Source organism: Gopherus flavomarginatus, chromosome 16 (genome assembly GCF_025201925.1).
Source record: "Gopherus flavomarginatus isolate rGopFla2 chromosome 16, rGopFla2.mat.asm, whole genome shotgun sequence".
Taxonomy (NCBI): Eukaryota; Metazoa; Chordata; order Testudines; family Testudinidae; genus Gopherus; species Gopherus flavomarginatus.
Window position 1 is genome coordinate 27,030,153 of NC_066632.1, and position 27,873 is coordinate 27,058,025.

General features: G+C 56.2%; 1 protein-coding gene across 4 annotated transcripts in view; it reads right to left on the bottom strand.

Moving 5' to 3' along the window:
- Positions 1–3,046: 3,046 nt before the first annotated feature.
- The window catches only part of NR4A1 (nuclear receptor subfamily 4 group A member 1), a 29,093-nt gene continuing 4,266 nt past the window's right edge, over positions 3,047–27,873 (bottom strand). Inside the window, exons 1-8 of one of the 4 annotated variants that reach the window (XM_050924915.1) lie at positions 18,182–18,266; positions 14,267–14,500; positions 9,832–10,631; positions 8,595–8,724; positions 7,538–7,689; positions 5,931–6,133; positions 5,131–5,309; positions 3,047–4,257 (exon numbers count right to left, since the gene is read on the bottom strand). In XM_050924915.1, the coding sequence (XP_050780872.1) occupies positions 4,001–4,257; positions 5,131–5,309; positions 5,931–6,133; positions 7,538–7,689; positions 8,595–8,724; positions 9,832–10,629 (1,719 nt within the window). In that variant the 5' untranslated portion in view covers positions 10,630–10,631; positions 14,267–14,500; positions 18,182–18,266 and the 3' untranslated portion in view covers positions 3,047–4,000. Of the gene's footprint in view, positions 4,258–5,130; positions 5,310–5,930; positions 6,134–7,537; positions 7,690–8,594; positions 8,725–9,831; positions 10,632–14,266; positions 14,501–18,181; positions 18,267–27,873 lie in introns of those variants that run through there. The other 3 variants (XM_050924916.1, XM_050924914.1, XM_050924917.1) reach the window with 3 other exon arrangements.

The following is a 27,873-nucleotide window of genomic DNA, read 5'->3' on the forward strand; positions in this document are numbered from 1 at the left end:
TCCCTGAGCTGGGATAGAACCCAGGAGTCCTGGTTCCCAGCCCCCTGCTCAGACCCACTAGACCCCTGTGTGCTGACTCCTAGTCCCCTTGCTGTTACCAGCAATGTACCTTTCCCAACTCACAGGTGAGAACCCAGGTGTCCTGATTGCTTAGGCACCTGCTCTTCCTGCTAAACCACTTCTAAAGCCAGCACTTTGCTTACTTTCCCCTCTGCCTGCTTCCCGTTAATGGCTCCCTGGGCCCAGGATCAGCTGTGCCCCTCCACCATGCCCATTTCCCAGGGAAGGTGATGAAGGGCTCCAGTATGGCTCAGACGTGCTGGGGCGGGGGGGGAGGGCTGGTTTATTCCTCTTGCTGTCACCCCCTCCCCACACACACACACACACACACACACACACACACACTGTTCTGCCAGAGCCTCAATGGAGTTACTGTCCATGTGCCGCATGGCCCAGTCCGAGTCAGCAGCCCAGGATTCAGATGGAAAATTCCATGCCCACGAAGCTCCCCAGCCAGCCCCAAGCAGCAGGATCTCTCAGGTCACGATCACAGGCCTCAGCGCATCAAAGGAGGCCATTATTCCCAGGCTCACTGCCATGCCACGAGTGACGCAGTGCTGCCAGTCCAGCACACTTCAGCCTGCAGGCTCCCAGTTTTGTAAGGGGGGCACTTCACGTGGCATTGGTGAGACACCACCTCTGGGGTGGGACACAGTCAGTTTAACCATCCCACAGCAACACCCCAAGGGAACTGCTCGCCCAGTGCCGAAATGCAGCCCCATCTGGGGTGGAATATTCCAGCTGCTCCACAGCCACACAGCACCACAACACGTTGAGGGCAGCGAGCGGGTGGGCGGCTGCACCCACGTGTCAGACATGCAGCAGGAAGGTAATGCAGCCCCATGCACTAAGCCCCAGCCAAGCGTGCCAGAGGAGCCAAGGCTGAACCACGCACCCAGCCTCTGGGCAGGGCTCTACCCAGGGGTTCCCGAGTGATGGTCCATTACACCCAGATTACAGCTCAAACAAGCCCCGCAAGACACACGCTGGGCCTGGCTGCTTTGCGGGGGGTGGACCCACAGCGAGACAGAGATGCCATGATGTCCCTCCCTGTCAATTAATCGCCACCAATGTGGATGGAGGAGGGGCTGGGCTGACAGTCCCAGGAGCTGCTCACTCTGGGTCTGCAGCTTGACCCTGTTTCTAGACCAGTGCTGCGGAAGGCTCTGCACTTCTGCAGCCCCAGCCCAGGCATCTCTGTTGGGTACCCACAACAACTAATTTGTGGGGGACCTCAGTGCATCCTGCTCTGGGTGGGGGAGGCAAAGGCAGCCAGACTGGTCCATGCCCACGGGCGCTCACTTGGCTGTGCCAGGTTCCCCAGCTCCTCAGGCCGCTCTGGGGACAGAGCAGGAAGTTAGACCTGCACACGACCCCCCGCTGCAGCCAGGCTCTGGCCTCTGCCTCCTGGCACTTAAACACCCGCCTGGGCAACCCAGCAAAGTCGGGTCCAGCTTGGCAGACAACGGGAGCCTTTGAGTCCCTGCCAGAGAGGGAATCATTGCAGCTGGAGCAAGGGAGGGTGGGGGAGATCTCGATTCCCAGTCTATTTCAGGGAGAACAAATCAACAGCGAGACAGGTGCAGAGCCCGGTGCAGCCGCCCAAGGATATTAGTTACTGTCCAAGGGCATCAGAGTTTCCACATGGGCTCAACGTGCAAATCCCACTGTCTAAGCTGTTCCTACGGCCTGGCTTGAGCTGAAATCAGAGCCCCTCGGCAGGGTGGGCAGTTGTTACAGACAGTGCAGGATTGCAGGGGAGCCTCGGCCCACAAGCAGCGCTGAGCCAGGGCCGCGCCGAGAGACCTTGCACGGCTCTCCGTACTGGTACAGGCGCCTCCGTGTTGCTTTTATTTTTGTGTCAGTGATTCATCTCCTGCTCCGGTGCCAGGCCGCTGCCATTCAGCGCTGCGAATGCTGGTGCTGCTCACCAGAGGCAGCAGGCCATGGGTGCACGTTCACTCGTGCATCACAAGCCCAGGCAGGCAGACGGGACGGGCATAGGAGCCAGCTGATCCACAGGCCGGGCTTGCCCTGGGTTCGGCCGCTCAGTAACATGTTGATGGGCCGGGAAGCCAGCTCGCTAGTCATTGCCGTTGGGTGGAATGAGTCAGGAGGCTTCTCGGCCCAGCTAGCCCCACTGCTGGCCAGTCTGGGACCCAAAGGGCCGTGGGGACTAAACATCAAGCTGGCCCCAGCAGGGGGGGTTTGAGGCACATGGGCAGGGCTCTCCTGGGGCAGGACAGGCCCAAGCTGGAGCAGCGCAGGGGGTCGGTCTCCAGGGCTCGATCCCCTTAGAGGGAAGCCCAGGGCTCCCCCCCCCGGAATTTACACCAGGGGGATATGAAAGGAGCGACTGCGCCAGGCAGCCAGCCAGGGCAGCCTGTGTCGCCACTTGGTCAGCCCCACCCACCTGCCGGAGACGGTGCTGCCCGCCAATCGCCAGCAGCAGCCAGGAGCTCAGCACTGATCTGGGGCTCCCAGCTCCTGCCAAAAGCTCATCAGGGCCACCAGTATGCCCAGCAGGAGACACCGTTCAGGTTGGGCCTGGACGTAAATCTCGGCTTGTCAGCCGCCAGAGCAGCTGGGACATCCTCCAGCCCACGGGAAGTCGTTTTAGAACACAGGCCAGAGGCCACCAGTCCTGCTGTGTCCCCGAGAACAGGATCTGGGGACACTTCAGACCATCTGAGTCAGCACCCAAGGTCTGTCCAGTGTCGCATTTCCGACAGCAACCGCAGGGAAAGGGGCTGGACACCCCCCAGCTGGCAGGCATGCGATCCATCTGACCCCCTGCAAGGCCTCATCCCTGTCCCAAAGAGAGAGCAGCTTCCACTCTGAAGCAGGAGATTCTGTATCCCTCCCCAACGTCCGGTTCATACAGGGCCCAGCGCAATGGGGCAAGGCCCCAAACCTGCCAGCGTTTCTGCGCGATCCCCACGGCCAGCCGCAGTGGTACGGCACAAACGGAAGAGAGAGGTACAGCTACCAGGATGTTTTTTATTTCAATATATTAAATATATATTAATCAGAAAAAAGTCACATATGGTAAATCCCGAAAAAATACACAAATATAAATGTTGATTTTGTTTTACGTACAAGTTTATATACAGGAAAAGGCCAAAACGAGAGAGGAAGCCCTCCCAGGCACAGAAAGCCACGTGGTTGTCAGCCAATAGAACAACAAAATAGGCATCTCCCTCCCAGCCTTCCTAGTGCCCCTTCGCATCTCTCGCTGCCTCTGCAGTTCTCAGCCGTATTTACAAGGTTTAAACCCCCTCTATTTACAGAGACGTCTCTGCAGCGGACAGGCGGAAAGCATCCCATGTGCCATGCCCATGGCACGTGTCCGTCGTTCCCTGGGCAGCGCTGCAAAAGCACAAGTGAGGCAAGAAGCTACTGGGAGGGTCTGGAAATGGCTTGGTTCCGGAAGCTGGGGTGGAGCGGCGCGATCCTTGCCTGGCCGTAGGATGCCGCAGGCGGGCATGGCAGGGCACCCCTGCATGTGTCTCAGGACCAGCCCCTCCTACCCAGCGTGGTGAAGCGCCAATCATAGCAAGCGGTGAGTACAGAGCCGGGGCTGGGTGGGGAGCTGTGGGCACAGGGATATTGGGCATCTGAGTGCATCACCTTAAAGGCACATTGGGGTTCTCCACAGAGAAATACGTCGTGATCCACGGGTTTGGTACACGAGATGGGATGCAGAGGCCAAGCACAGGTCAGCCACCAGGAGGTGTGAAGGTCTCTGCCCACTTCCGACAAGTCCTCGCGATCCCGGCTGGCAGTGGGGCTCGCCCCCCCGCCATCTCTGGAAATGCTCTGTTGATCGTCCCTCCCTCTCCGCACGGGGGGGAGACATGTCCGTCAAAAGTCCCATTTTATAAAGCGAGTGAGCTCCCTGTGGCAGGGGCCTCTCAGGTCCCGGGGGGCTGCTCCCCCCTCAGAAGGGCAACGTGTCCATGAAAATTTTGTCCACGATGGGAGGTGGCGGCACCAGGTCCTCCAGCTTCAGGTAGAAGATGCGCTGCAGGCCCTGCGTGCAGAGGGTACGCAGCTCCGGCAGCTTGCCCAGCAGCTTGGACAGGCAGTTGGGGCGGATCTGCTCGCTCGTGGTGGACGTCACGTGGTCCTTAAGGCAGCTGATGATTTGGTTCTGGAGATCCTCCACTTTCTTGGGGTCCTTCAGCCCGTGGCGGTCTGGAAAGGAGGAGAGGGGTGGTCACTCCCAGCCCAGCCTAGATCCTATCGGCCATGGCAAAGCAGGCTTGCGCTCCTGCTGCTGCCTCCTGAACTGCCCCCCAACCCCTGGCATGTCTCACCCACCCCAAAGAGCAGACAATCTCTGAGGGTAAAGGCACGTTCTGCATGCACCCTTTAACACAAAACCCTCTTTGACTAGCAAGGCATTCTGGGAACTGTAGTTCGCAGCAGGCCCCTGGGAATTTGAGGCTATGGCAAGGCATGCTGGGAAAAGGGCAGGAGTATATACAGGCTCTAGGGCCCCAGCACACCTTGCTGATTGAGCCAGGTTGTGCTGAAAGCCTGGTTTAAAGAGCCAAGCAGATCCTGACAGAGCCTCAGCCCCCCGCAAACAGGCCTAACTGTCCAGGCCTGCCTAGAGATTTGGAGTGTCCCCTCTCCCCCGAGATCTTCCTCGGGCCTGGTTCTCGGAGGCGGGTGTGGAAGTCAGGCCCCTCTAAGGAGTCTCATGCTGTGTGAAATCAGGAGCCACTCCTGAAAGTTAATAATGGTCAGAGCGAATTCCACCCCTGGGGGAGTGGAGAGCTGGAGGAAGCCAGTGGCTGGAGGAAACAAGCTCGTTTAGGGTTCCTGAGCCTTCTCCCACAGCACGAACCTCCTTCCCCACCGAGGCCCCGGTCACGGCTTGCAGAAGGCTCTCTTAGTGTTACCACCACACCAGCGTGAGCAGTGCAATAACCCCCCAGCCCAATGCCACAGAGGGAGCCGGGGTCCGAGCTGGGATCAGACCCTCTGGCTCCCGTCCAGCAACCAGACTTGCCTATCCCTTCCCCAGAAGCCGTGCAGCAGGAAGGTGCAAAGCCGCCCCACCTGTGATGATGACGAGAGCTGTGAGGCAGGAGAAGGAGGGGACGTCGACGCTCATGCGGTGCAGGCTCTGGGAGAACTCGAGGATGGAGTCAATCCACTCCCCGAAGCCCCGCACACACTGCATCCGGTGAAGCACCACCCCATTGCAAAAGATCAGCTTGCCTTCCTCCGGCTTCGACCTGCAAGGGACGGGACAGAGCCACACGCGGTCAGGAGAGAACGGAGGGCAGGCCGGGACTCTGCCGGCAGCAGATTGGGAGGGAGGCAGGAAGCGGGGTCAGAGCAGAAACCAGAGATGTAACAGAGGGAGCCTGAGCAGAAGGGAGTAGCGGTGACAGGATCCTGGCCCAGTTAGCCAGGCACTAGGTGCCCTACGCAGCAGGTCTGATGTTCATAGACTCTGGCACCACAGGACCAATCACAGAATATCAGGGTTGGACGGGACCTCAGGAGATCATCTAGTCCAACCCCCTGCTCAAAGCAGGGCCAATCCCCAGACAGATTTTTGCCCCAGATCCTTAAGTGGCCCCCTCAAGGACTGAACTTACGACCCTGGGTTGAGCAGGCCATTGCTCAAACCGCTGGGCTGGGCTGGGCTGGGCTGTCCGAGTGGAGGGGATGACCCGAGCCACAGCCTCCTTTGAAACGCTAACAGTAGATGGTTCTGCCCAAGGTCCTGATCTCCATGCCCATCCAAGACCCAGGCTGCCATATCGCCATCCCGTATCTCTAATCTCAGCGTCCAGTGGCCACCTGGCTCTGGATGGGGCCAGGGGGTTATGAAGCTGAGGGGGAGTTACCTGTAGGCCAGCCGCAGAATAAAGAGCTCCAGGAATGCAGATTCCAGAAGCAGGTCCTGATCCTCCTTGGGGAGCTCCTGGAACCCTTGGATCTTCTCCGCCCACTTGCGGATCACATCCATGGAGCCGGTGAGCAGGTCATAGAACTGCTGCACATCCACGCAGTCCTCCTTCTCGAACTGGTAGGAGAGAGACTCCTGGAACTGCCAAGCACACAAGCAGGGTTAGCTTCCCTGAGGGCCTGGGACCGCGCAGCTACTCATTGCAGTACAAGTCCCGGGTGAGCGGCCGGGGCTGCATCTCTCAAAGCCATTGTACACCCTCCAGGTTAACACATGGGCAGCAGAGAGACAGGAACCCGCACCCCTCTGGGTCTGGGCGTTTTCTGCTGCCTAGCACTGGCAGCAAGACTCCTGGGTTCTTGTTTGGGCTGCAGGAAGGAGTGTGTCTAATGGTTAAAGGGAGGAGGGCTGGGAGTCAGGACTCCTGGGTTCTCTGCTACTGGCTTAATCTGTGACTTTGGGCAATTCATTGCACTGTCCTGCCTCAGTTTCCCCCAAGTAAAATGGGGATCGTCCCTAACTCACTGGGGCATTGAGAGGGTTAATGGTTTACTGTTTCTGAAGGTCACGGAGCTCCCTGGATGAAAGGAGCTGGATTGGTCCCTGAGCCTCCAGGCCAGCCGGCATTCCACTGCCGAGGTCATAGCCCAAAGCTCCAGCTCCTGGATAAATTCAATCACAGACTCAGAAACGGTGAGATTCATTTGCAGACAAAAGCGCCCTGTGGCACCTTATGGACTAACAGACATCTTTTAGTCTATAAGGTGCCACAGGACTCTGCTGCTTTTACAGATCCAGACTAACACAGCTACCCCTCTGATATTTGCAGATAAAGCCATCTGGGTGCAGAATGCTGGGCAGAGAACCCAGGAGTCCTGACTCTCAGCCCCCTTTAGCTACTAGACTATACAACCTCCTAGGGCCCAAAAGAGAACCCAGGAATCCTGCAGCCAGGGCTAGGTGCTAGATACCCTGCATGCATGTGGGAAGTTGACTGGATCAGGTAAGCCTGAGTGTTTGGTCAGCACACACTGCCCCGTGAGCACTGCGCTGCTTTCCTCTGAAAGCCTGAGACCTCCCAAGCCACAGGAAGCCCCGTAGCAAGGCAGGCCCCATGGGACAAGCCAGGCACAGACAGGAGGTGGCACATTGGTGGCACAGCCTGGAACAGAACCTCCGAATCCTGCCTCTTGGTTCTCTGCTCCAACTCACTCTCCCTTCCTAGGGCTGGGGAACAGACCCAGGAGTCCTGCCTCCTAGCTCTCTAACCACTGGGTAACACTGCCTTCCCAGAGCTGGGAAGAGAACTCATGTGCCCCGCGCACTAGCCAGCAGACCATGCTGCCCCATTCGTACAGCGCCAGAGCTTGGTCTTGAGTCCAGGATCCCTTCTCTAACCGCCCACAGGCCCAGGGCTTCAACCCCAAAGGTCTGCTGACACGTGGGCTGCACACGGTTCCCTTCCCAGGCAGGGAATCAGCCCTTGGAGGCGCCCTTGCTCCGGGAGCCCCAGGCTCCTGACCCCCAGCTGCAAGTGGCAGGTACCTTGGAATAGTCCAGCTTGGTTGCACTGGGTACGGAATCGACGTGCGCCCTGACGAGCGATGTGATGAGGCTGACGGGGGAGGCGTCCTGGGCCTGCTTGGGTTTGGACGGGAGCCGACCTCGGCGCCCCTTCAAGCTGTCCGTTCGGACCACTGAGAAGAGAGGAAAAGGGAACGCGGCTCAGGCAGAGGAAGGGGGTAGGTGGCACGGAGCGAATCCGGCTCAGGCTGTCGTGGCTCTAAGCGGCCCCCTGGCCCCACAGATAAGCTGCCCCAGCACGTCAAGCGCTGGCAAAAGCAATGCTACCTAACTGCTGCCGGAACCAAGTGCGCCGTAGAGAGGAGCGAGCAGAGAAAACGGAACACTGGGTGAGGAAGAGACTCAGCAGGGTGAGGACGGCTCTCTGCACATCCCGTCCCTGGTTGGTTGCGGCTGCAAAAAACACATGGGGAACAGCATGCACAAACAGATCCACGCACACAGCTGGGGACTGGCTGCAAGCGCACACAGGAGCTGGGGGCTGGGCAGGGGCTCACAGAAGTTTGCCCCCAGAATGTTGGAAAATCTGGGGAGATCGGATGGTTCTGGTGCTGTGTCCACCCACTCGTGTCTAAGTGTCACAAGAACAGCTACTGTGTTCCTTGTGAGATTCCAGCCACATCTCCCCTACCCTCTGCCCATCCTGTTCTGGATCCAGCCTGGAACCACAGCCACGGAAAAGCGAGTCATGCTAAATTGGTGGGAGCTGCAAGAAAACAGCAGCATAAGACTGGGCCTGGAAGAGTGCAAGTCAATAGACCTGGGGACAAAGGAGCAGCGCGGTGTCCCGGCAGCGGGACGGGGGAACTGGGCAGCAGCAGAGCTGGAGTGGTGCCAGAAGCAGGAGTCAGGGCTCAGCTCCCAGGAACACACGAGATTTGTTATGGGGGCTGCTGGGCTAGACACAACTTCGGCTCTCCAGCCCGCACAGTCGTTATCACCACCCAGGGATTTTCCCTAAGCCCCGGCTTAGCTAGAGCCAGCCTGGCAGGGGGACACCACCCGTCGAGCTCTGTACCTTCTTTGACCATGCCCACGGCGAGGCACTTCTGGAAACGGCAGAACTGGCACCGGTTCCGTCGCCTCTTGTCCACAGGGCAGTCTTTGTTGGCCAGGCAGATGTACTTGGCGTTCTTCTGCACCGTGCGCTGCAGGGAGGAGGAGAAACGAGGGAGCGCATCAGCCTCCGGCAAAAAGAGAGTGCGAGATCCCGGGTGCTCAGAGCCGGGCCCAGACGGAACAAAAGCCCTTCTGTCCTCCTGGTATTTTTATAGCAGTGTCCCTGCCCCACAGCGCCCAGTTTCCAGTTTCACATCCGAGGAGCCGTGTTCCCAGGACATGAGAGGGGGAGGGGAACACGTTGCTCTCCCGAGGGGAGTGCGGGGGAACAGCCAGCCACACCTGCACACTTCCATCTGCAGGCAGGAAAACTCGACTGCCTGCTCTTGGCCTGAGCGGTCGCTCCCTCTGGGCCCCGAGTCCCCTGCCCTGCCCCCAACCCCGGGCACTCGGCGCCATCCTCCCGGCCCCAGACACAGCTTCTCTCCCCCGCAAAGAGCCAGCGCTGCACGACACAGGGACTGCAGCTGCTCCCCGAAGGGGCCTGGGTCTCAGCTCAACCCAAGGCCTCCCTGAGGTGCCTGGTGCTGGGCCAGAATCACTAGCCGCTTTGGAGACCCTGGGCCACGAGGCTCATCCCCCAGCCCCGCCCCTGACGCACAAGCTACGCACAGGCTTCCCCCTCCCCATGTGGGTAATGGAACGAATCGGGGCCCAAGGGCGCGAGGGGAAAGGGAGGGAAACCACCAGAGCCACCAAGATCTTCCTACGTGGCTGGTGGTTCAGAGCCCAGACCGAGCCCCCTGGGGCTGCGCATGGAGGCTGGTACACTTCATAACAGGGGCCTCGGTGGCAGCTCTCTGCAGGACACTGCCCCCCCCTACTTCCCCAAGCCTAGCCCAGCCAGGGGCACGCAGGGGCTCGCCCCATGCAGAATGGCCAAGAGGAGACCTCAGTCTCCTTCACTCGGCACATCCATCGGGGCTCCCTGAGGGACCCCACCTACATCCCAGATTCCTCTGCGCTGGCTGCAAAGGATTCTGGGGCCCGTCTGGGAGCAAGACCAGCCATGCGCTGGGGTGGGAGCAGGGAGGTTGCGACCCTGCCTGCTGGCGAGGGAGGCCGCTGGCTCTGTGGGTTCTCAGGCACTGCCCTGGGTCTCCCCTGGCCACACGTCCCCATCCCCAGCCCCGTACCTTGAAAAAGCCCTTGCAGCCCTCGCAGGTGCGGACGCCGTAGTGCTGGCAGGAGGCGTTGTCTCCGCACACGGCACAGCGCCCCTCGTTGGCACCGGGGCTGCGTGTCTTGGCTGGCGACAGGGAGCCGTCCATCAAAGCGGGGCTCTCCAAGTGCGGAGAGGCCTGGCCCAGGGACAGGCCGGAAAAGCCCACCGGGGAGCTCTGGGAGAGCGCGAAGACCTCGGCGTCCAGCCGATGTGTGGCGGCCGGCGGCCCCTTGAGGGGGCTCTGGGGGACCCCAGGGCTGGGAGCCGAGGGGCCGAAGAAGAAGGCTGGCTGGGAAGAGTTGCTTTTCGGCTGCTCTGCCCAGGGCCTCATGCCCTCGTAGTTCTGAGTGGGCGAGTAGGGCCCAAAGGAGCTCTCCCACGCTGGGACCTGCGGGGTCTGGAAGCCTGGGGTGGATGGGGACGGGATGGAGCAGGGGCTGCCATAATAGTCTGAGCCGCTCGAAGACATGGTCTCGTCCAGCTGGCTGCTGAAGGAGCCGGGGTAGCAGCCGTACACCTGGACGTCCTCGAATTTGAAGGAGGTGGGTTGGCTGGAGGCCGGGATCTGGTACAAGAACGTGTCGAACTCCCCGCTGTAGTTGTCCACGAAGGTGTTGAAGCTGGGCAGGGAGGTGGTGGCCGCGATCTCGGTGTTGACTAGGTCCATTGTGAACTTGCTGAGCTCGGGAGTCAGGAAGTCTGCCGGGTAGCGCTCACAGGGCCCTCCGCTCTGAGGCAAGGTCCCATGCTGCATTTGGATACAGGGCATCTCTGAGCAAGGGGGCAAAGGGAAAGGCAGAGGCGTTAACAACGGGCTAGAATCACACCCACTCCCCAGGCCATGGCTCCCCAGTCATCGCAGGGCACCAGCTCAGATGTGCAGCACGTGCCATGTGGGAGACAGGCTCTAGCCTTTCCCACAGGCTCTAGGGAAATGCCTCTGATCAGGGGCGTATAGAGCGAACTGTGGATAAGGCACCGGACTAGGAACCAGGAGACCCGTCTTCTATTCCCAGCTCAGATGCCTTGGGCCAGTGGCTACTGTACCCCTCTCAGGAGTCTGATTTGTCTTCAATACCGCCCCCCCCGTTTCACCTCACTTAAAAACGACTTGCTTACAAAATCAGACAAACATGCAAGCGTCCCAGCCTTGCTGTCACTGAACAATTGCCAACTTTCTCATTTTTACCACAGAATGATAAAATAAACCCATTGGAATATAAACACTGGCCTTACATTTCAGTGTATGGTACATAAAGCAGCAAAACCCAGTCATTGTCCGTATGAACCAGTCGTTTGTACTGACTTCGCTAGTGCTTTTTATGTCGCCTGCTGTAAAACTAGGCAAATACCTAGACAAGTTGACGTACGCCCTGGAAGAGCTCTGCATACCTCCGGGATACAGGCTCCCTTGGTTGAGAACCACTGCCTGGGGCATGTCACCTTCCCTCTCACACCTGTGCTCACCCTGTGAGCTCTTTGGGGGAGGGACTGTCTCACCAGCCCCTACCGTAATCTACATCATAACAGAGCGACAGGCCTAAAACCACAGGGGTGGCACCTTAGCAGCACTTGCTGTACAATAACGAACGGCCCTGATCCCAAGAGGTGCTGAGCATAAAAGGAGCTGGCCAGGTCTCTGTGCAGTTCTGGGCTGGCCAGGTCACGAAGGAGAGAAAGATTCTATCCTCGAGTGGCATGAGCTAGTCCCCCTGCCCGTCCTGCTGGAGGGCCCTAAGCCAACAAGCCAAGGCTGGCTGGACCATGGAGGCTGAGCTCTCCACTGCTCCTCGAAGTCGGTGCCTCGGTTGAGCCCGGCATGGGGCTTGCTGCTGCCTGAACTCGGGCACTGCAGGTCCTGGAGGAGACGGCCATTCGCACGAAAACCAGGCGCTTTGGGGTGAAAACCCACAGAGGGAAATTTCACCAAACTCAGCATAAAATCGACCCGCTTGCTGACGTCTACATTGCTAGAAGCATCTGCTCCGCAGTGCCAAGGTGGGGGCTCGACTCTGCCTCAGTCACAGTGGTGTAAATCAGGAGTAACTCCACCCAAGTCAACCATTGCATGAGCCCCTGGTGGGCTCCGTGAACTGAGGTGTAAGGCCAACCCCCACCTTGGCCCCAGTGATCCGAGGAGCGAATGGGAATAGGAATTCACAGAAGGAAGCTGTGAGCCTTGGTATGTGAGAAGGAATCGAGGACATGGCTGTTCTGACAAGTTTGTACCTCACATCGGCCTGACATCAGCCAGTTCCTTCGCAGCCGTGGAGCAGCGCAAATTAAGGCCGTCAATGCTGCACTCAAGGTGTTGGAGCCGGGGCTGAAGGTGGAGTCGCATGGCTGAGCCATCAGCCCCAACTGGGAGGAATGGTGGTTCTTAGCTGGCCCCATGGGGCAGAAAGGCCATCACCTGAGATGTTTTCCCCACAAACGGAGGGAAGCGCAGAGCTGCCAAAGGGCCCTGGTGGCCCTGCCTTGCCATCCCAGAGGCTTGGTGGGGAAGCTTTGCTGGACCAAAATATTGGGTTCCACACCTCCTGGGTGGGAGCGCTGGGCGCAGAGTTTTGATCCTAATTCAAAAGCCAAACACACAGCACGGGCCAGATTCCAGGATCACTCGGCTCCTGGTTAGGAAGCTAAGTACAGGCCAGGTTCCCAGCAGGCCCCACGCACCCGCTAGCCTGAGCTCTTCGGACACTCCTGCCTCCCAAACTCCACAGCGGAGCGCGTCTCTGCTGCGTTCCCTCCCGCCGGCAGCCAGCAAAGGGAGCAACCAACTTTCACCGGCACCAAACGAGGCCACTTCCAGCTCCGTTCTGACTGGAACAGGCCAAGCAGGGCTGAGCCGGCAGCTCTGCAAAGTGTCAGGGCTGCGATCGGATGGCGGACAGGATGCAGAATGACGCCTCCCAGACCTGCAGCGCACAGGCAGCTCGCTGGGTCAGCCCTACCTGAAGGGCTGCCACAGCAGATGAGCAGAGTCCTGGCAGCCCTGGCACAGCACAGACATAGCAAGAGCCAAGCCCTGCCCCAAAGGTGTCAGTCTCGGCAGACAAGACAGACAGAGAGAGGAGAAGGGACTTGCCCAGGGCCACGCCGTAGGATACCCAGGCATCCGGCACCTCAGCCCAGCGGGTCCTGTGTGTGCACTCGTTCAAGAACTCTGCAAACCCAGCACCCTGATTTTCCAGGCCCATCCTAGTGCCCTCTGACTGACCTGCTCCCCTCACTGGGCAGAGTTTTGTGCCTGTCTCCAGGCACCTGAAGGACCAGCAGGCTGATTCAAAGTACACTGGGCTCAGGGCACGGTGCCCCACCAGGTCGGTTCCATGTTACCACTGTTTCCCTCCTAGGGGGACCAAAATCACTCCTGTTGGCTTGGCATGCCCCCAACCACAGCCCCGAGCACTTGGCGTTTTGCATCTTGACCCACGCAGCCCCCCTACCCCCCAGCTCCAGAGGAGCCATCTTGCTCTCGAGTTCTCACATTGAACCTGCAGCAGAAGAGACTGTAACTGACCCGCGCCGCTTTGCCAGCTTGCTCTCCTTTCCAACACATGCCGGCCGGCCGCCCTCTCTCAAGCCAGGGAGCAGCAAGGCTGGAACAGCAGACAGGGCCATATAGAGGAGAGACGTAACAAGAGTCCCCGGGCAAGCTGAAAGCCAAGACAGAAGTAACCCTTGCAGCAAGACGATAATGTATCATATCGCAGACCTTTAAAGGTCACCTTCTGATTGGCTGGGAAGCAGTCCTTAACGGCCTGCAAAGGACAGCGGAATGTGGAGACATAGGAATTCCCAGCAGCGTTGACATGGCTGCACCATCAAACAAGGTTACAATGTTCTTCTGGGGCCAACTGCTCCTTATTCAGGCAAAGCTCCCACTGGCTTTGAGAACAGACTTCAAGACCTAGCCTGGTTATTTAAAAAGATCGATCCACATACAGCTCCCAGCCACTGTCCTCAGCCAGAAGTCACGCAGAGACCCCACACAGCTCCAGTTTAACAACATTCTCTGCTCAGAGGCCCATGCTGGGGTCCCCTTAGCTGCAAGGAAGGGTTGGTCTGGCAGGTCAGGCTCTGACCTAACGCTCAGGAGATCTAGGTTTCTTTCCCACATCCCCCTTGGGACTCTCTGGTCCTGGTTTCCCCAGATGAAGAACTGGGATAATAATAATTCTATTTTGAGTGGAAGCTTTTTGGGGCAGGGAACCTCTCTTTCTATGTTTGTGCTGTGCCTGGCACAGTAGGCCCCAGACCTTGGCTGGGTTCTACAGCTGCTGGTAGAATATAAATAAATAATGAATACAAATGAAAAAAGGGCTCAACAGGGTTTTTCCTGGTAAAGGGAGACAAAGTCAATGTGTTTCACAAGGGACAAAGCAGTAAAATTGCCTCATTACCCAAGCAAAGTACTCGCACGAAGTCCTGTCCCCACCGCGACGTGCAGCCCAGTTGTTCTGGGTTCCCAACCAGGGGCTTGGCTCTCAGCAGTTAACAACTTCCTGGGATTTACAGTAGCGAAAGCTGGTCACAGATGTGCTCAGCCCGTCCTTAACAGTGTCTCTGGAGAAGATCTGAAGTGCAAAAGGCCAGGTCCTCGGCTCACGTATGTCACCCTGGCACCACAGAAGTCCCTGCGAGGTTAGGGGAGGGATAGGTCAGTGGTTTGAGCACTGGCCTGCTAAACCCAGGGTTGAGAGTTCAGTCCTTGAGGGGGCCACTTAGGGATCTGAGGCAAAAGCCTGTCTGGGGATCAGTCCTGCTTTGAGCAGGGGGTTGGACTAGATACCTCCTGAGGTCCCTGATAGTCTGTGATTTACACCAGCTGAGGATCTGGACCTGGCATCCGAGAGCAAAGAGCCCAGCTGCCCTCTCTCTTTGGTAGAAGAGCTGTGCCAGCTAAAAAGCACATGGTGCTCAATCAGTAACAATGGGTACTGACGGCTTTCCTCCAGTCCTAGTGTTACTGATCATATTTTCCACCATTATGGATGACAAACATCATATACACACACTATGCACACCTCTACAGCCAGAGGTCACTACACTGCGTAACAGACCCTTTCAGAACTCATGGGCAGCAACAGAGCAAAAACTCAAGGCACCTGCGCTCCATATGCCCAGGCTCCAGCTGACTGAGCCATCAGCTGTTTTCAGTATAAGGCTCATGACACACAGTTGGGTCATTCTAATTCTAACCAGCAAAGAGATCCCCCTCCTCCCCACCCCGCTAACACACTATTTACTACTGTCTACACCTGTTCCCCACCTCCACTCTGCCATCACAATAGTCACATCAACAGAAAGAATTGCATTCCCTTGTTGTTGCTATAGCAACCCAACAACGCTACACATCACTGAGCCTTTATATTGGTTTTTTTTTAAATGCAAATTGCTTTGAGTATAAAAATCACCACCAATGGCAAAATGTGAGACTCCTCAGCCTGCACAGACTGAGCCTACTCACAAGGTTTGTCAGCATTCACTCTCCCCTTCATAGGGTGACCAAACAGCAAGTGTGAAAAATCGGGACGGGGTGGGGAGTAATAGGCACCTATGTAAGACAAAGCCCCAAATATCAGGACTGTCCTTACAAAATCAGGACATCTGGTCACCTATCCTTTCACAGCTTGCGTTTTAAAAATTTTCAAGGGAAGGGGTCAACAGGAAAAGTTGATTTCCTGGATGATTAAAGCTTACTCTGGGTTTTTGCAGGTGCTGCTTGCTTATTCAAATTTATTTTTTCCTTCCTCATTTTAAAATTCTCCTTAGAGAGACTGATACACAGATTATGATGTTTTAAAGCAATAGAAAAATCCCTCACATAGTACTTCAAAAATTACCGTGCACTATGGACTTGTGCACTTGGTTGCTCCAACGCAACACAAGTGAAGTCACTCTGGATTTCCAGCATTGTAAATGAGAGCAGAATCTGTTCCCCACTCTAACTACTCTCCTATGATTAATATGTAGCCTGATCCAGGGAGATGCTGCAGATAATGGCTCAAGACCAGGCTTGTTAATTTTTGATACAATGAGTATTTATAAGGTGCCCCTCCCTGTGGTACCCAGAAAAATGCGTTACCCCCTGTGATTGGATACTGTTGCACAGGGGATGACAGCACCATGTTCACAAGTCTTTAGCCAAAGCACAAGAGCACTTCCCCTCCTCCCAGGTGGCAATAAATCGACTTTGCCAGTCTTTCAGCAACTTAGAAATGAACGCAGCCTGGGTGGTGAATCTGGTTGCCAGGTGTGTTAAGGCAAAGCTGCGTCTGTTGCTTGGGTCCAGCCAGAAACTGCATTCCGGCCCAGCAGGATCCAGGCTCAGCAACCATATAAAAGGGAGCCAGGTGCGGCCTTTCCTGATTTGCTCCCCTGCACCATGCTGGTGCCAAGTTGTTTTGCAAGTCAAAATTCAGAGGGATTTTATTTTTATTTAAAAAAGAAACAAAAAACCAGCTTCTCTGAGACCAGCCATACAGCAGAAAGTCCACTCAATGTTTGCTGTTCTACAGCAGCTCCACACACAGGTCAAAGGAGGGTCCTCATTTGCATTCCAGAATCATCAACACAGAATAATATTGGCAAAACCAATTAACTGACCATTTGATTAAAGCAGGGGTTCTCAGACACCACTGCACCACAACCCCCCTTCTGACAACAAAAATTGCTACACGGCCCCAGGACACCAAGGACCAGGGGGTAGCCAGGTTAGTCTGCAGCCACAAAAACAATGAGGAGTCCAGTGGCACCTTCAAGGCTAACCGATTTATTTGGGCAGGAAGAGGGACCGAAGCCTGAGCCTGCCTCAGCTCTGCCCGCCCCCCGGCAGGGGGACCAGGGACAAAACTAAAGCCAGAGCCAGAGCCCCACCACTCTAGGCGGAGGGGCAAAGCTGAATCTCAAGGGCCTCAGTGCCAGGCTGGGGGCCTGTGACCTGGGCCCCTCCCCCCCCACACACACTCAGGGCTGAAGCCCTGAGGCTTTGGCCCTAGGCAATGGGGCTCTGGATTTGGCCCAGGGGCCCAGCAAGGCTGTCAACCCTTGATGACCCCATTAAAATGGGATCCCAATCCACAGGTTTAAGACCCGCTGAATTCAAGTACCCTCCTGGATACCTTGCTAAAGGCAGGGGATTTCAGAGGTGTGTGTCTGTGTTGCAGTGTCAGGTGACAGTAGAAGAAGTTGCAACTTATTACATTTAAAGTGGTCTGAAAAAGGTGGGGGGGGGAGGATCTTACCCTGGGAGCAGCAGCTTTGTTAAAACAATGCTAAAAGGGAGCCCCTCAGGGACTCCTCAATTTAAAAACCTTTTGACTGGGCGAGGTCTGCGACTCCTGGCGACGCCCTCCTGCTGGCCCCTACACACTTTAAACACTGCCTTTAAAACAGCACAACAAGGCAGCCAAGTGCCAGCCTGCCAAGGTGACTGGGGAAAGGAGGACAGAGCTCTGGACACCGGCAAGGTGCTAATTTGCAGAGGGGTTTAAAGAGCCGTTAGGAGAGCTCCCATTACTCTATGCCCACAGCACTCCTGACCCACGGTCACTTCTCACACAGCCCTGGCACGCAGCCTGCCCACTGGCGTTGTGCCGCGTCCTCAGTGCAACACACGGTATCAAATCTGATCCGCCAACTCAAGAGCCCCCACCCCCAATAAAACGGACACAGCTGCTTTTAAATAGCAAAGAGCAGCAGCAGACACTGCCCCTGCAGCCTCCACGCCCCCCCCCCAGCACAATGTCAATCAAGAGTAGAAAAATAAAACCACCCCGCTGAGCACCACCTGCATGCACCCCCCCCAGAACTCCCAGGTCGAGTTCCTGCAATTTCAGACTCCTCCCCCTCAAAAAAAACAAATGCAGCCTGTAAAGGCACCCAGCTCAATGGACAGGAACGCGCCCCCCCATCCCACCTTGCACTTCAACTCTGCACAGGAGACAGCAGCACCGCCCCCCCCATTTAACATAAACCGGAGACACTCCCCCCTTGCCAGCCGCCCCCCCCATTTAACACAAACCGGAGACACCCCCCCTTGCCAGCCGCCCCCCCATTTAACATAAACCGGAGACACCCCCCCTTGCCAGCCGCCCCCCCATTTAACATAAACCGGAGACACCCCCCCTTGCCAGCCGCCCCCCCCATTTAACATAAACCGGAGACACCCCCCCCTTGCCATGCCCCCCAGCAACACCGTCCCTCCTTGCAATATAAACCGGAGACCCCCCCTCCCCAGCCGCCAATCCCATGCCCCACAGCCGCACCCCCCAGCTCCCTCCCTGCCAGGGGCCCGGCCCCCCCCGCACTCCCACCTGGCAGCACCGCGCTGCGGAGCGTCCCCTGGGCCGAGCAATCCACATACCCGGCGGGACGGGACTCGGCGGCGAGCTGCACTGCAGGCGCCCGGCGGCCGGACGCGCTCGGGGCTGCACTGGGGCTCCCAGCCCGGCGCGGGGAGACCCTCTTAAGCCCTCTGTGACGCACGGCCCGGGGGCGGGGCCAGAGGAGGGGGGACCCGCTGACGCAGGGCCGGCTGCAGCCCTGCCCATACAAGGCGCGAAGGGGCGGAATGTTCCGGTCCCCACGGGGCGGGGGGAGGGGCGCGCTGGAATGTCTGGGCGGGTGACGCACACGGGGTTCCATTGACGCAGGCCTGCGAAGTGTTTGATCTAAAAATAGCCCAGCGCGGCCCCTTGCTAAAAATAGACCCCCTGCCAGGGCGGGGAGGGGGAGGGGGAGGGAATAGACAGAGCCAAAGTGGGGGCACCCAGGAGGGGGCAGGGGACTCACAGGTGGGGGGAGGAAAGGGGGAGTTGCAGGTGGAAAGACTGAAGTGGACAGTGGGGGGGGCAGCCAGCGCCCCCAGGAGGGGGGAGGGGCAGGGGACTCACAGGTGGGGGGAGGAAAGGGGGGATTGCAGGTGGAAAGACTGAAGTGGACAGTGGGGGGGGCAGCCAGCGCCCCCAGGAGGGGGGAGGGGCAGGGGACTCACAGGTGGGGGGAGGAAAGGGGGGATTGCAGGTGGAAAGACTGAAGTGGACAGTGGGGGGGGGCAGCCAGTGCCCCCAGGAGGGGGGTGGGGCAGGGGACTCACAGGTGGGGGGAGGAAAGGGGGAGTTGCAGGTGGAAAGACTGAAGTGGACAGTGGGGGGGGGCAGCCAGCGGGCCAGCTGTCACCACGGGTGTATTTTAAAAAGCTACTTTGGGTCAGGGCTTAATGTGTAAGGAAAGAGGGGCTGGGCCCGAGCAATTGTTTTCCGTTCATAACTGATCCAGCAGGCCCGTGGGCCGGGGTCAGCACAGGGGGCTCCCCACTGGCTGCCTGCCCTACCGAGAGGTGGGGGAGGGAGAGAATTAGAGGAGAATTATCTTGTTTGATTGCCAGATTACTTCTGGGCACCCAGATCTAGGACTGCCTCCAGGTAGAGAGAGCTGGCATGCTTAAGAACAGCACCTTTATTTTTTTTAACCGTTATGTAGGATGCTACCTCTACTTTGAATGAATGTTTATTGCACATCTCACTCAATGTTTATGGCCCTGCAAATATTTCTGCAGAGGGTGAAAATAAGCATGTGATCATTAATTTCAAAGGGAGTTACTTAAATTTCAGTCTGTGCATTAGTGCAGGATTGGGGCCTGAACGGGGTGATCTTTACATACCAAGTCTTTAAACTCACCCAGGTTTGCACTCACACACACCCACACACACAGGTGTGCTGTCCCCACTTCCATAAAACACACTCAGAACATTTTGCAAAACTGGAATCTCTTTACACTTTGTTTTTTAAAGTTGGAGAACAGTAAAAGTTACCTGGAACATTTTGCAAAACTGGGGTAATTTCCAGTTTCCTGCCCCTGTGAAATACACCTGGGATATTTTGCAGACCTGGGCTCACTTCTAATTGCTTTTGGTTTGCTCTGCTGCCCATCACCGTAAAACTGGCGGGTACTGAGAACACCCTGCTGCAACGCTACTGGGCTAAAGTGAGTGCTGACGGTTACTATGGAATCTGTATGGTGGGAGGCACTGTCATGCCAGGCAGCGTACGCACATCTAACAAGAAAGATGGGCCCTGCTTCAGGGAGCTTCTCCGAAGTGCTCAGCGCAGAGGGCAATTCCAGAGGTGCCGAATTCCCTGTTCCTTCTCGCAGGGAGATGATTCTGCAGCACCGGGCTCATCGCATTTGTTGTCAGGAAGAGCCCTGTGGAAACCCTGCAAGTTCACTCAAAGGAGGGAGGGAAACTAGGGATGTGGGTTATGGAGAATTCTGAAAAACTAGGTCAGCATGGAGCACGTGGCCTCCCGCACCTGTCGCTTCCCAGGATTAATGGGCGATTCTTTTTCTCCCCTTTGAAGTCACACAGGAACCATGGCTCCGACACACCCCAGAGCCACTCCTCTGCCATTGGGGGGAGGAGACTCCCACCAGACCAGTATCCGGTGCAGCCTTCTTACGCAGGCTGTACACTCCCTTTAGGGCTGGCCCCAGTCCTGCTGTTGCCACCCTCCTCAGAGTGTCCCCCCATGCCCATTCCCCTACCCACAGCCCCTGCTTTATGGTGTACGGAGGGCCCCAGAGTCCACCCCTGCTGTGGCCTGGTTCCTAGCCTTGCCTCCGCTTGCTTGGGTGGCAGCTCCCTTCCTCCACTAGGCAGAATAGGCTCCTATGATGCTAATGGTGACAAATGATTACTGGCCATTGCCCTCTGCTGGATAGAATCAGAACTGCTTCCCAGGTGTCATTCTCTCCACACTGCAAAGGGCTAAGGGGGATTCTCCCTCATACTGAGTGTGACGGGGCTGGGCTTTCCAGAAAAGGAGAAGCCGTGTTCTGTGCAGGCTGCTGCTCTGAAATGTCAGGAGGCTGGGGTGTGCAGCAAAGCAAAGGCCTTGGTGAAAGGGGAACAGACCCCAGCTCCCTTTCTTGTAACTTGAGATGCTTGTTTGCTGCATCAGCACAACAAGGAGAAAATACGGATCCAATACCCATAGGGGTCTGGGAGCCTGGACATAAAAACAGCTAAGCCCGAGAGCAAAACTGAAAGCAGGGTCTGGTTTCCTCGGCCCCAGGGGTTAAATCCAGTGACATGCCAATAAGAGCGGAAAGCAACCACCAAATTCAACAGAAAGACAGCACAGCCTGGCTCTAGGGACAGATGAACCGGAGCAGTCACCCTCGCACGTGTGTCCGAGTCACCGTTTCAGCCACAGCGGGGAGATTGTTGGGAGAACCAGACCACGAGCTCCTAGCCTGCTTTGGGGAGTGTGGATCTGAGGCAGGCACAGAACCAGTTCTTATTGCTACAGGCTTCTGTTCTGATAGCGCCCCACGGCTGCAGGTAGCAGCGAGGCCTCTAGTGTGCAAACACCGACACCCCCTTTGAATTTAGCTTCAGATCCAAACCAGCTTTGCACGCGGAGGCCAGTCTCTGCAGCCCAGTTAAAAGGTACCATCATTGACCTTAACCACAGCAGTGACATTCCCAGAGCCCCCAGGTCACTGGGGTCTGCATATTTGGACACTAACCAGCCTTGTCCCGATGGACGAGACAGCGATACACCTTCCCCTCAGGGACAGGCCTTGCTTCATTTTCAAAGGAGTTCTGGGGGCCCACAAGCCAAGAAATTTCAGGGGTTCAGCTCCTCTGCTCCTTTAGAGAATCCCAGCCCCTGGTCAGCTCCACACACAAACCTATCCCCATTTATTAGAGGTGCATTTAAAAGTCAGTGTAGTTAAACCAGTGCAAGCCCCAGTATGGACGCTCTTAATTCAATTTAAACCCAGTTCATATTGGGAAACGTTGATGCAAGTTAAACCGACACAAGCCAGTTTTAAAGCAATGTAAGAGCGCCCACACAGTGGTTTGCCCTGGTTCAGCTACACTGGTTTGCAGCTTCAGTGTGTACATAAGGCCAGGATGCAGAATCACTTCTAGGAGGAGGTTTTCCCACACTCGCTTTGAGTTACCAAATGCCCTCAGATGTCACTGCCCTTGCAGAAATCACACAGCACCTTGCAGGATCAATCCCTCTGAAATCTACCCCCTTGGGGTCCCTCTTCTCTGCTCGAGCATCTCTCATAGTGTGGCCCATCCCTGGCTTGCTAAGGCAGCACCAGTCCAGCAGACAGAAAGAGGGATTTCACAGGTTGGTAAGTCAGCAGCTGGAAAGATTTATGCATTTTCCTATTGTTAAAATATTTTTAGCCCAAGCTCTGGATTTGTTTAAATGCTCACGTTTATAAAAGCAACTGCGTAACGAGATGCGTTTTTATTACATGTTTGTGCTGAGTTCCTGGCGGGCCTCCCAGGGCGGCTGGGCTGGGGAATGTGTCTGTGGGCTGGATTGCTGGGTGATCCTTCCAGCAGTTCCAATCCACTGGCTCAGGAGGGCCCTGCACTGGGTAAATACATTGTATTCTCGGTAAATAAGGAAAAGAGAAATGAGGAACAGAGCGCGGGGGGTGAGGGGGGAAGGAAATGGAGAAGCCTCTAATGTACGAGCTGCTAAATATACATCCAGGGTTTTTTTGTTTTTATTTTCCAAACGGTTTTATTGAAATGTGCCAGTAACACAGGCAGCACAAAATACGAACAGGAAAACAAATCACATGTACAATCATTTTAAAAATTGAAGGTGTCTGGGAGACAGACCACTTCACCTCTCCCAGTTGACATGTCTTCGCTGTGGGTAGCCTCTACTAAACTGGAGCATTAAAAAAAGGAATACAAGTACTTTTTCAAAGGCAGCAGAAAAGGAAGGAATCCCCTGCTCCTGGCCCAACCCAGGCAGCACTTACGAGGCATGCTGAGCAGTTGAGAAGCAGAGTTTCAGCGTGTATGGGTACGGCCCATTTGGATTTTTCATCTGGTAATGGTTCAGGAATGACAGGGTCTCTAGTGCATCGCTTTTTGAATCCCATTCCAACAAACCAGAGGAGCTTCTTTCACCTGGACGGAACATTTTCCCTGAAAACACTTTGACAGAAGCTGGCCTCTTCGCTCCCAGATCATCACAGATCTCATAAAAGTTGTCTTCTGTCACATCCAGGGTTAGAGGTTGCATGGCTTTAACTGTGGGTGGAATTTAACTCTTAGCAAGTAGATAGGTTGCGGCGTTTATTCTGAGGAACTGAGTGTGTCCAAGCCAGACATTCCCACTGTGCTGCAGGGCTTCTGACAGAGATACCGCTCTGAGCACTTGCTACAGAGGAGAGGGAGGGTGGCGCGGTGGTTAAGGCATTAACCTAGGACTCCAGGGACTGCCATTCGGTTTCCAGTTCTGCCACAGACTCTTGGACAAATCACTCTCTCTGTGACACAGTTCCCCTCCTGGAAAACAGAGACAAGAGAATGGGGGTGTTGTGAAGCTACACACACTTAGATGCTGCGGTAACAGAATGCAGCTACCTCTGGGGTGGATTGACGGCAACAACTGAATACAGGAAAAATGCCACATGCAGGGGGGAATTAAAAGAGGCAGCACTTAATTAGCAGGGTTGGAATTTTCCCAGGACACCAGGGTTCGTTTGTGGGAATACATAAAAAAGGCCAGACTGGGTTGGACCAATGGATCCTGTCTCTGGACAGTGGCCTGTGCCAGATGCTTCAGAGGGAATGAACAGAACAGAGCAATTAGCAAATGATCCATCCCATCTTCCAGCCCCAGCTTCTGCTAGTCGCTTTAGGGACACTCAAAGAATGGGGCTATGTCCCTGACCATCTTGGTTAATAGCCATCAACGGACCTATCCTCCACAAGCTTGATTTCTTCTTTGAACTCAGCAATACTTTTGGCCTTCACAACATTCCCTGGCAAGGAGTTCCACAGGCTGACTGCGTGTTGTGTGAAGAAACACTTCCTTCTGTTTGTTTACACCTGACGAGTATTCATTTCCTTGGGTGACTCCTGGTTCTTGTGGATGTGAAGGGGTAAACAACACGTCCCTTTTCACTTTCCCCACATCAGGCTTGATTTTACAGACCTCACATCCCCTCTTAGTCGTCTCTTTTCTAAGATGACCGGTTCTAGTCTTTTTAATCTTGCCTCCTATGGAAGCTGTTCCAGACCCCTCTGCACTTTTCCGAATTCTATCTTTTTGGAGATGGGGCACTCAGAATCTTTAATGATTGTCTGAATAGGACATAGGGTAACTGAACTGAGCAACTCCCTTTGCCTCACCATTCCTCAGTTTTCCCCATCTCTAAAATAGGGTCAATATTTACCTGTTTCACAGAGGAGGAGATGGGATTTGAAGACTTACTAGCTAATCATAAAAGGCTTTGCAATTCTCAGATGACAGAAATCTGCTACAGAAATGCAATGTATCCAAGTATCAGCCTCCAAAGAACCAGACACTTGGTGAGCATGACAGCCAGGGGATGTTCTTTGCTTCACGATTGTGTGTCAGAAACCTGAGCACTAACAGCTGGGTGGCTAATAGGGACTCTGAGCTCTTCACTAAGAGTCAGGATCAGGTCCAGGTCTTCAGAAATAGTCACTCATTTCAAGTGTCTTGAGATACTTTCAGGAGGTTTGGCACCCAAAATTAACGGACTCTAAAATCTGGGCCACTAGCCCCCTGGCCCATTCTGCTACAGACTTGCCAGGCGCCCTTGGGCAAGTTACTTCCCGGTGCCTTCGTCTCCCCATCTGTGGGGCACTGCTAACGACACCTACCTGATTAAAGCACTTGGCAAGCCCTGGATGGAAAGGTAAGCACATTGGTGCCGAGTCCTGTCACTACGGCCATGGACAGCCGGGGCATGGGAGTGGTCTTGCTACTAAGAGATGCCAAGGATTATGTGGTGCACAGAATCCCAACACCCCTGGCTTCTAGAAAAGCAGGGAGGCAGATAGATGGCACAGAGGCACAGCCTCTGAGAGTCAGACCAGGAGGCTCCCGTCTCTGGGACCAGCAGCTGCAGAGTGGGATGCATACAAGCTTTTTGAGATAACCGGTTGTGCCGGAGCAGGGAGCAGGGTGGATTTGCCCTGGGAATCTTGCAGGGGGGTTACATTGGAAATGGGGGACTTCCCTTGAAAGCAGCTCCCTGAGCTGTAACCTGAGCCAGGAGGGGGGTGGGGAGAAGTGACACCTTCTGGCCCTGAGACTGAACAAAGGGGAGGAGGAGCAGGGGGAGGGGGAAGAGAGCCGCTGGAGGAGGTTTTGTTTTCAGTCTTGGGCTGGGGGGTGCAACGCAGGGAACCCCAAGCTGGGGTCTAAGCTCCCTGAACCCCCCAGAAGGACTTGATTGAGGGGTTCTAGTTGCACCTACACGCTCCGCTTGGGACTGTGTTCCTGTCGTCTAATAAACCTTCTGTTTTACTGGCTGGCTGAGAGTCCCGGTGAATCTCAGGAAGAGGGGTGCAGGGCCCTGACTCCCTCACACTCCGTAACACCTGTCCCCAGGGAAAGCTGCGTATCCAGGAAGCTCAGCTGCACTACAGGAAGAGAAGGGCAAAGAGAGGGTGCCAGTCCCAGCCGCTGCCTCTCTTACCCCTTTGGGCCAGCACAAAAGTGCTGAAATGCCGTTTGCAGACTCTGTGGTTCCTGGAGTGAATGGGTGCAGGCAGGCAGGATGGGCAGCTGCCGGCCTGGTTCTGAGTCATTCACACGAGCCACAGAGCAAGGCAAGCAAGCCAGGAGAGGGACACCACCGACGGGCGCACTGTGACACCGTGTCAGATTTCCTGGCCCACTTTCACAAGCTACCTAGCATGTGCCAGGCAAGCAGCGGGTCAGGGAGTTCGCTCATGTCGCCGCTTCTCCAAGCAAGTTGGTGAGTGTCAGTGGAGCAGCCAAGCACGCTTCCTGCTCTGTCAGGAATAATCTGTGAATGATGCATCAGGGGGTCCCAGTGGAGTTTCCTCCGAGCAAGAAGGACCCTGGCTGGGGAAATGGAAACAGTCGTGTCTGCTGGCAGCAGCCCCAGAGTTGCACTGCCTCAGCCAGAAAAACAAAGAGAAAGATGATCTTGGATGTTTGTTAATTTCACACCATCCTTGTTAGTGCAGATGAATGAGACTGGGGGGCTGGAGCTGATTGGCTGACACAGCAGGGGATGGTCTGTTGATTAGAACAGGGGATATCTGCGGATATCTGGGGATACCCTAGCTCCCAGGGGTGCTGAGCTCCCATTGACCTCACCTGGAGCAGCGGGTGCTCAGCACCTGAGAATCAGGTCCGTGGAGTCCAAAGCTGGGCAGCACCAGAAAATGGTGGCCCTTCCGAGCTGTATCTGGCTATGGAATTCCCGCTTGCCCCTCAGACAGCTGAAACCTCCCTGCTTCTCCCCCTCCGAGGTCAGTTCCCTTGGGGGCTGCTCCCTTCACTTGTCTCCTTAGCGTGCTGCCAAGCCAGCGCCTCTCCTGCGGGCTGTACGCTCTGCAGGGGAACAGCAGGTGCTGGCTCTCTGCTCCGTCAGAGTCCCCAGCATGAGCGGGCGGGGAACCCACCACGCATCTGAGAAGCAACTCAGTCAAGTTCCAGATCACTAGATGCATTACGCTAGCCCCCAGAGGCCGCTGGGTAAGATCTGGGCCTGTGGTGGTGGACGCTGCACAGACACAGCACACCAAAGAGTCCCTGCCCCTAGGAGCTCACAGGTCAGTAGAGACGCACCATCATCACCCCGTTTTACAGCTGGGGTCTGCATGACGGAGGGCTTTGCCCGAGGAAGCTCAGAGCAGGGCTAGGAGCTAAACCTAGTCACGGTGCAGCATCGAAAGTGCAGGACGAGCATTGGACTCCCAGAGCCTCTCTGTGTGTGCGGCGTGTGCGGGAGCTTTGCACGCCAGGTCTCCTGCCTCCTGCTGCAGAACGGCACATCCCAAACCCCAGGGACAGGTTACTCGGCCGGTGAGAACCCAGTGTTAACATCCGTCATGGGCACAGGAAGAGAAAGATTTCAGGCAGCTTGGAGCTAAATCATTGCCGGTTCGCTGAGCATGCTGGGAAAATGCCTGTGGTGTGGGCCCCGAGTGCTTGGCCGGGGGGAGTCTCTCAAGGAGGAGATGTGTGGCTGGAAGCAGGAGATACAAACCAGTCTGAATTCCCCATGTTGCAAGTGGGCCTGGGACAAGTTGGCTGTTGGGTTTACTCTTAACCGGTTTAGAAGTCTCTCTCTCTCTCTCTCCGTCAGTGGTCTGTGCTCCCTGGGACAGCCAAACGCAGCAGGATCTGCTGGGTGGAGGCCTGGTAAGCGAGGCAGCTGCCCCTGCCTGGCTCCCATCTCTGCAGCAGCACTGCTGTCATGCACTGACCCCAGAGACCAAAATCCTGACCCTTGTGACTTCAGTGGAAATCGGCCCCATTTTCTTCAATGAACTGGAGACTGCAGCGGGCAGAAGGTGCCCTCAGCCCAGCCACGTGGGTCTGCAGTGGTTGACTCTTGGATTCTATCTCCAGCTCTGGGAGGGGAGCAGGGTCCAGCAGTTAGAGCAGGAAGCCTGCAGGCCAGGCATGCCTTAACCACATGCCCATTGTTCCGCTTCACATTCTCCCCATTTCACAGATGGGGAAGCCAAGGCAGGGAATAGCAACATGGCTCCCCCAGAGCGAAGAGTTTCACCAGCAGAACCAGTGCCCTGCCTGAACCACTGGCCCCAGCCCCTCTGTACAGGTGCTGTAAGGTATCCACCCTCCCCTACCGGGCCTCGTGCTCCTGTGCCGCAGATGCCAGAGGAACCTGTGGTGGCTGCTCCAATTGCCAAGAACCAGGACACATGAGAGCCTGCCTGCTGCAGCTTCAGCCAGGCTGAGACACCCACAGGGCACGCTAAGGGGGCAGGGTGCCAGGGCTCAGGGGGCCTCTGTCCCACTGGAGAAGCCCCCTGGACACGCATGGTGCAGGCGAAGGAGCAGCAGAGAGCCACCTGGCCCCTTGGTCTGGGGATGAAGCAAGGCTCAGCAGCACAGCTGGTTCCAATCACCAGGGGCTTGGCCAGGAAGTGGCTGGGAGCGGGAGCTTGGCACGCAGAGCGCGAGGCAAGCATGGACG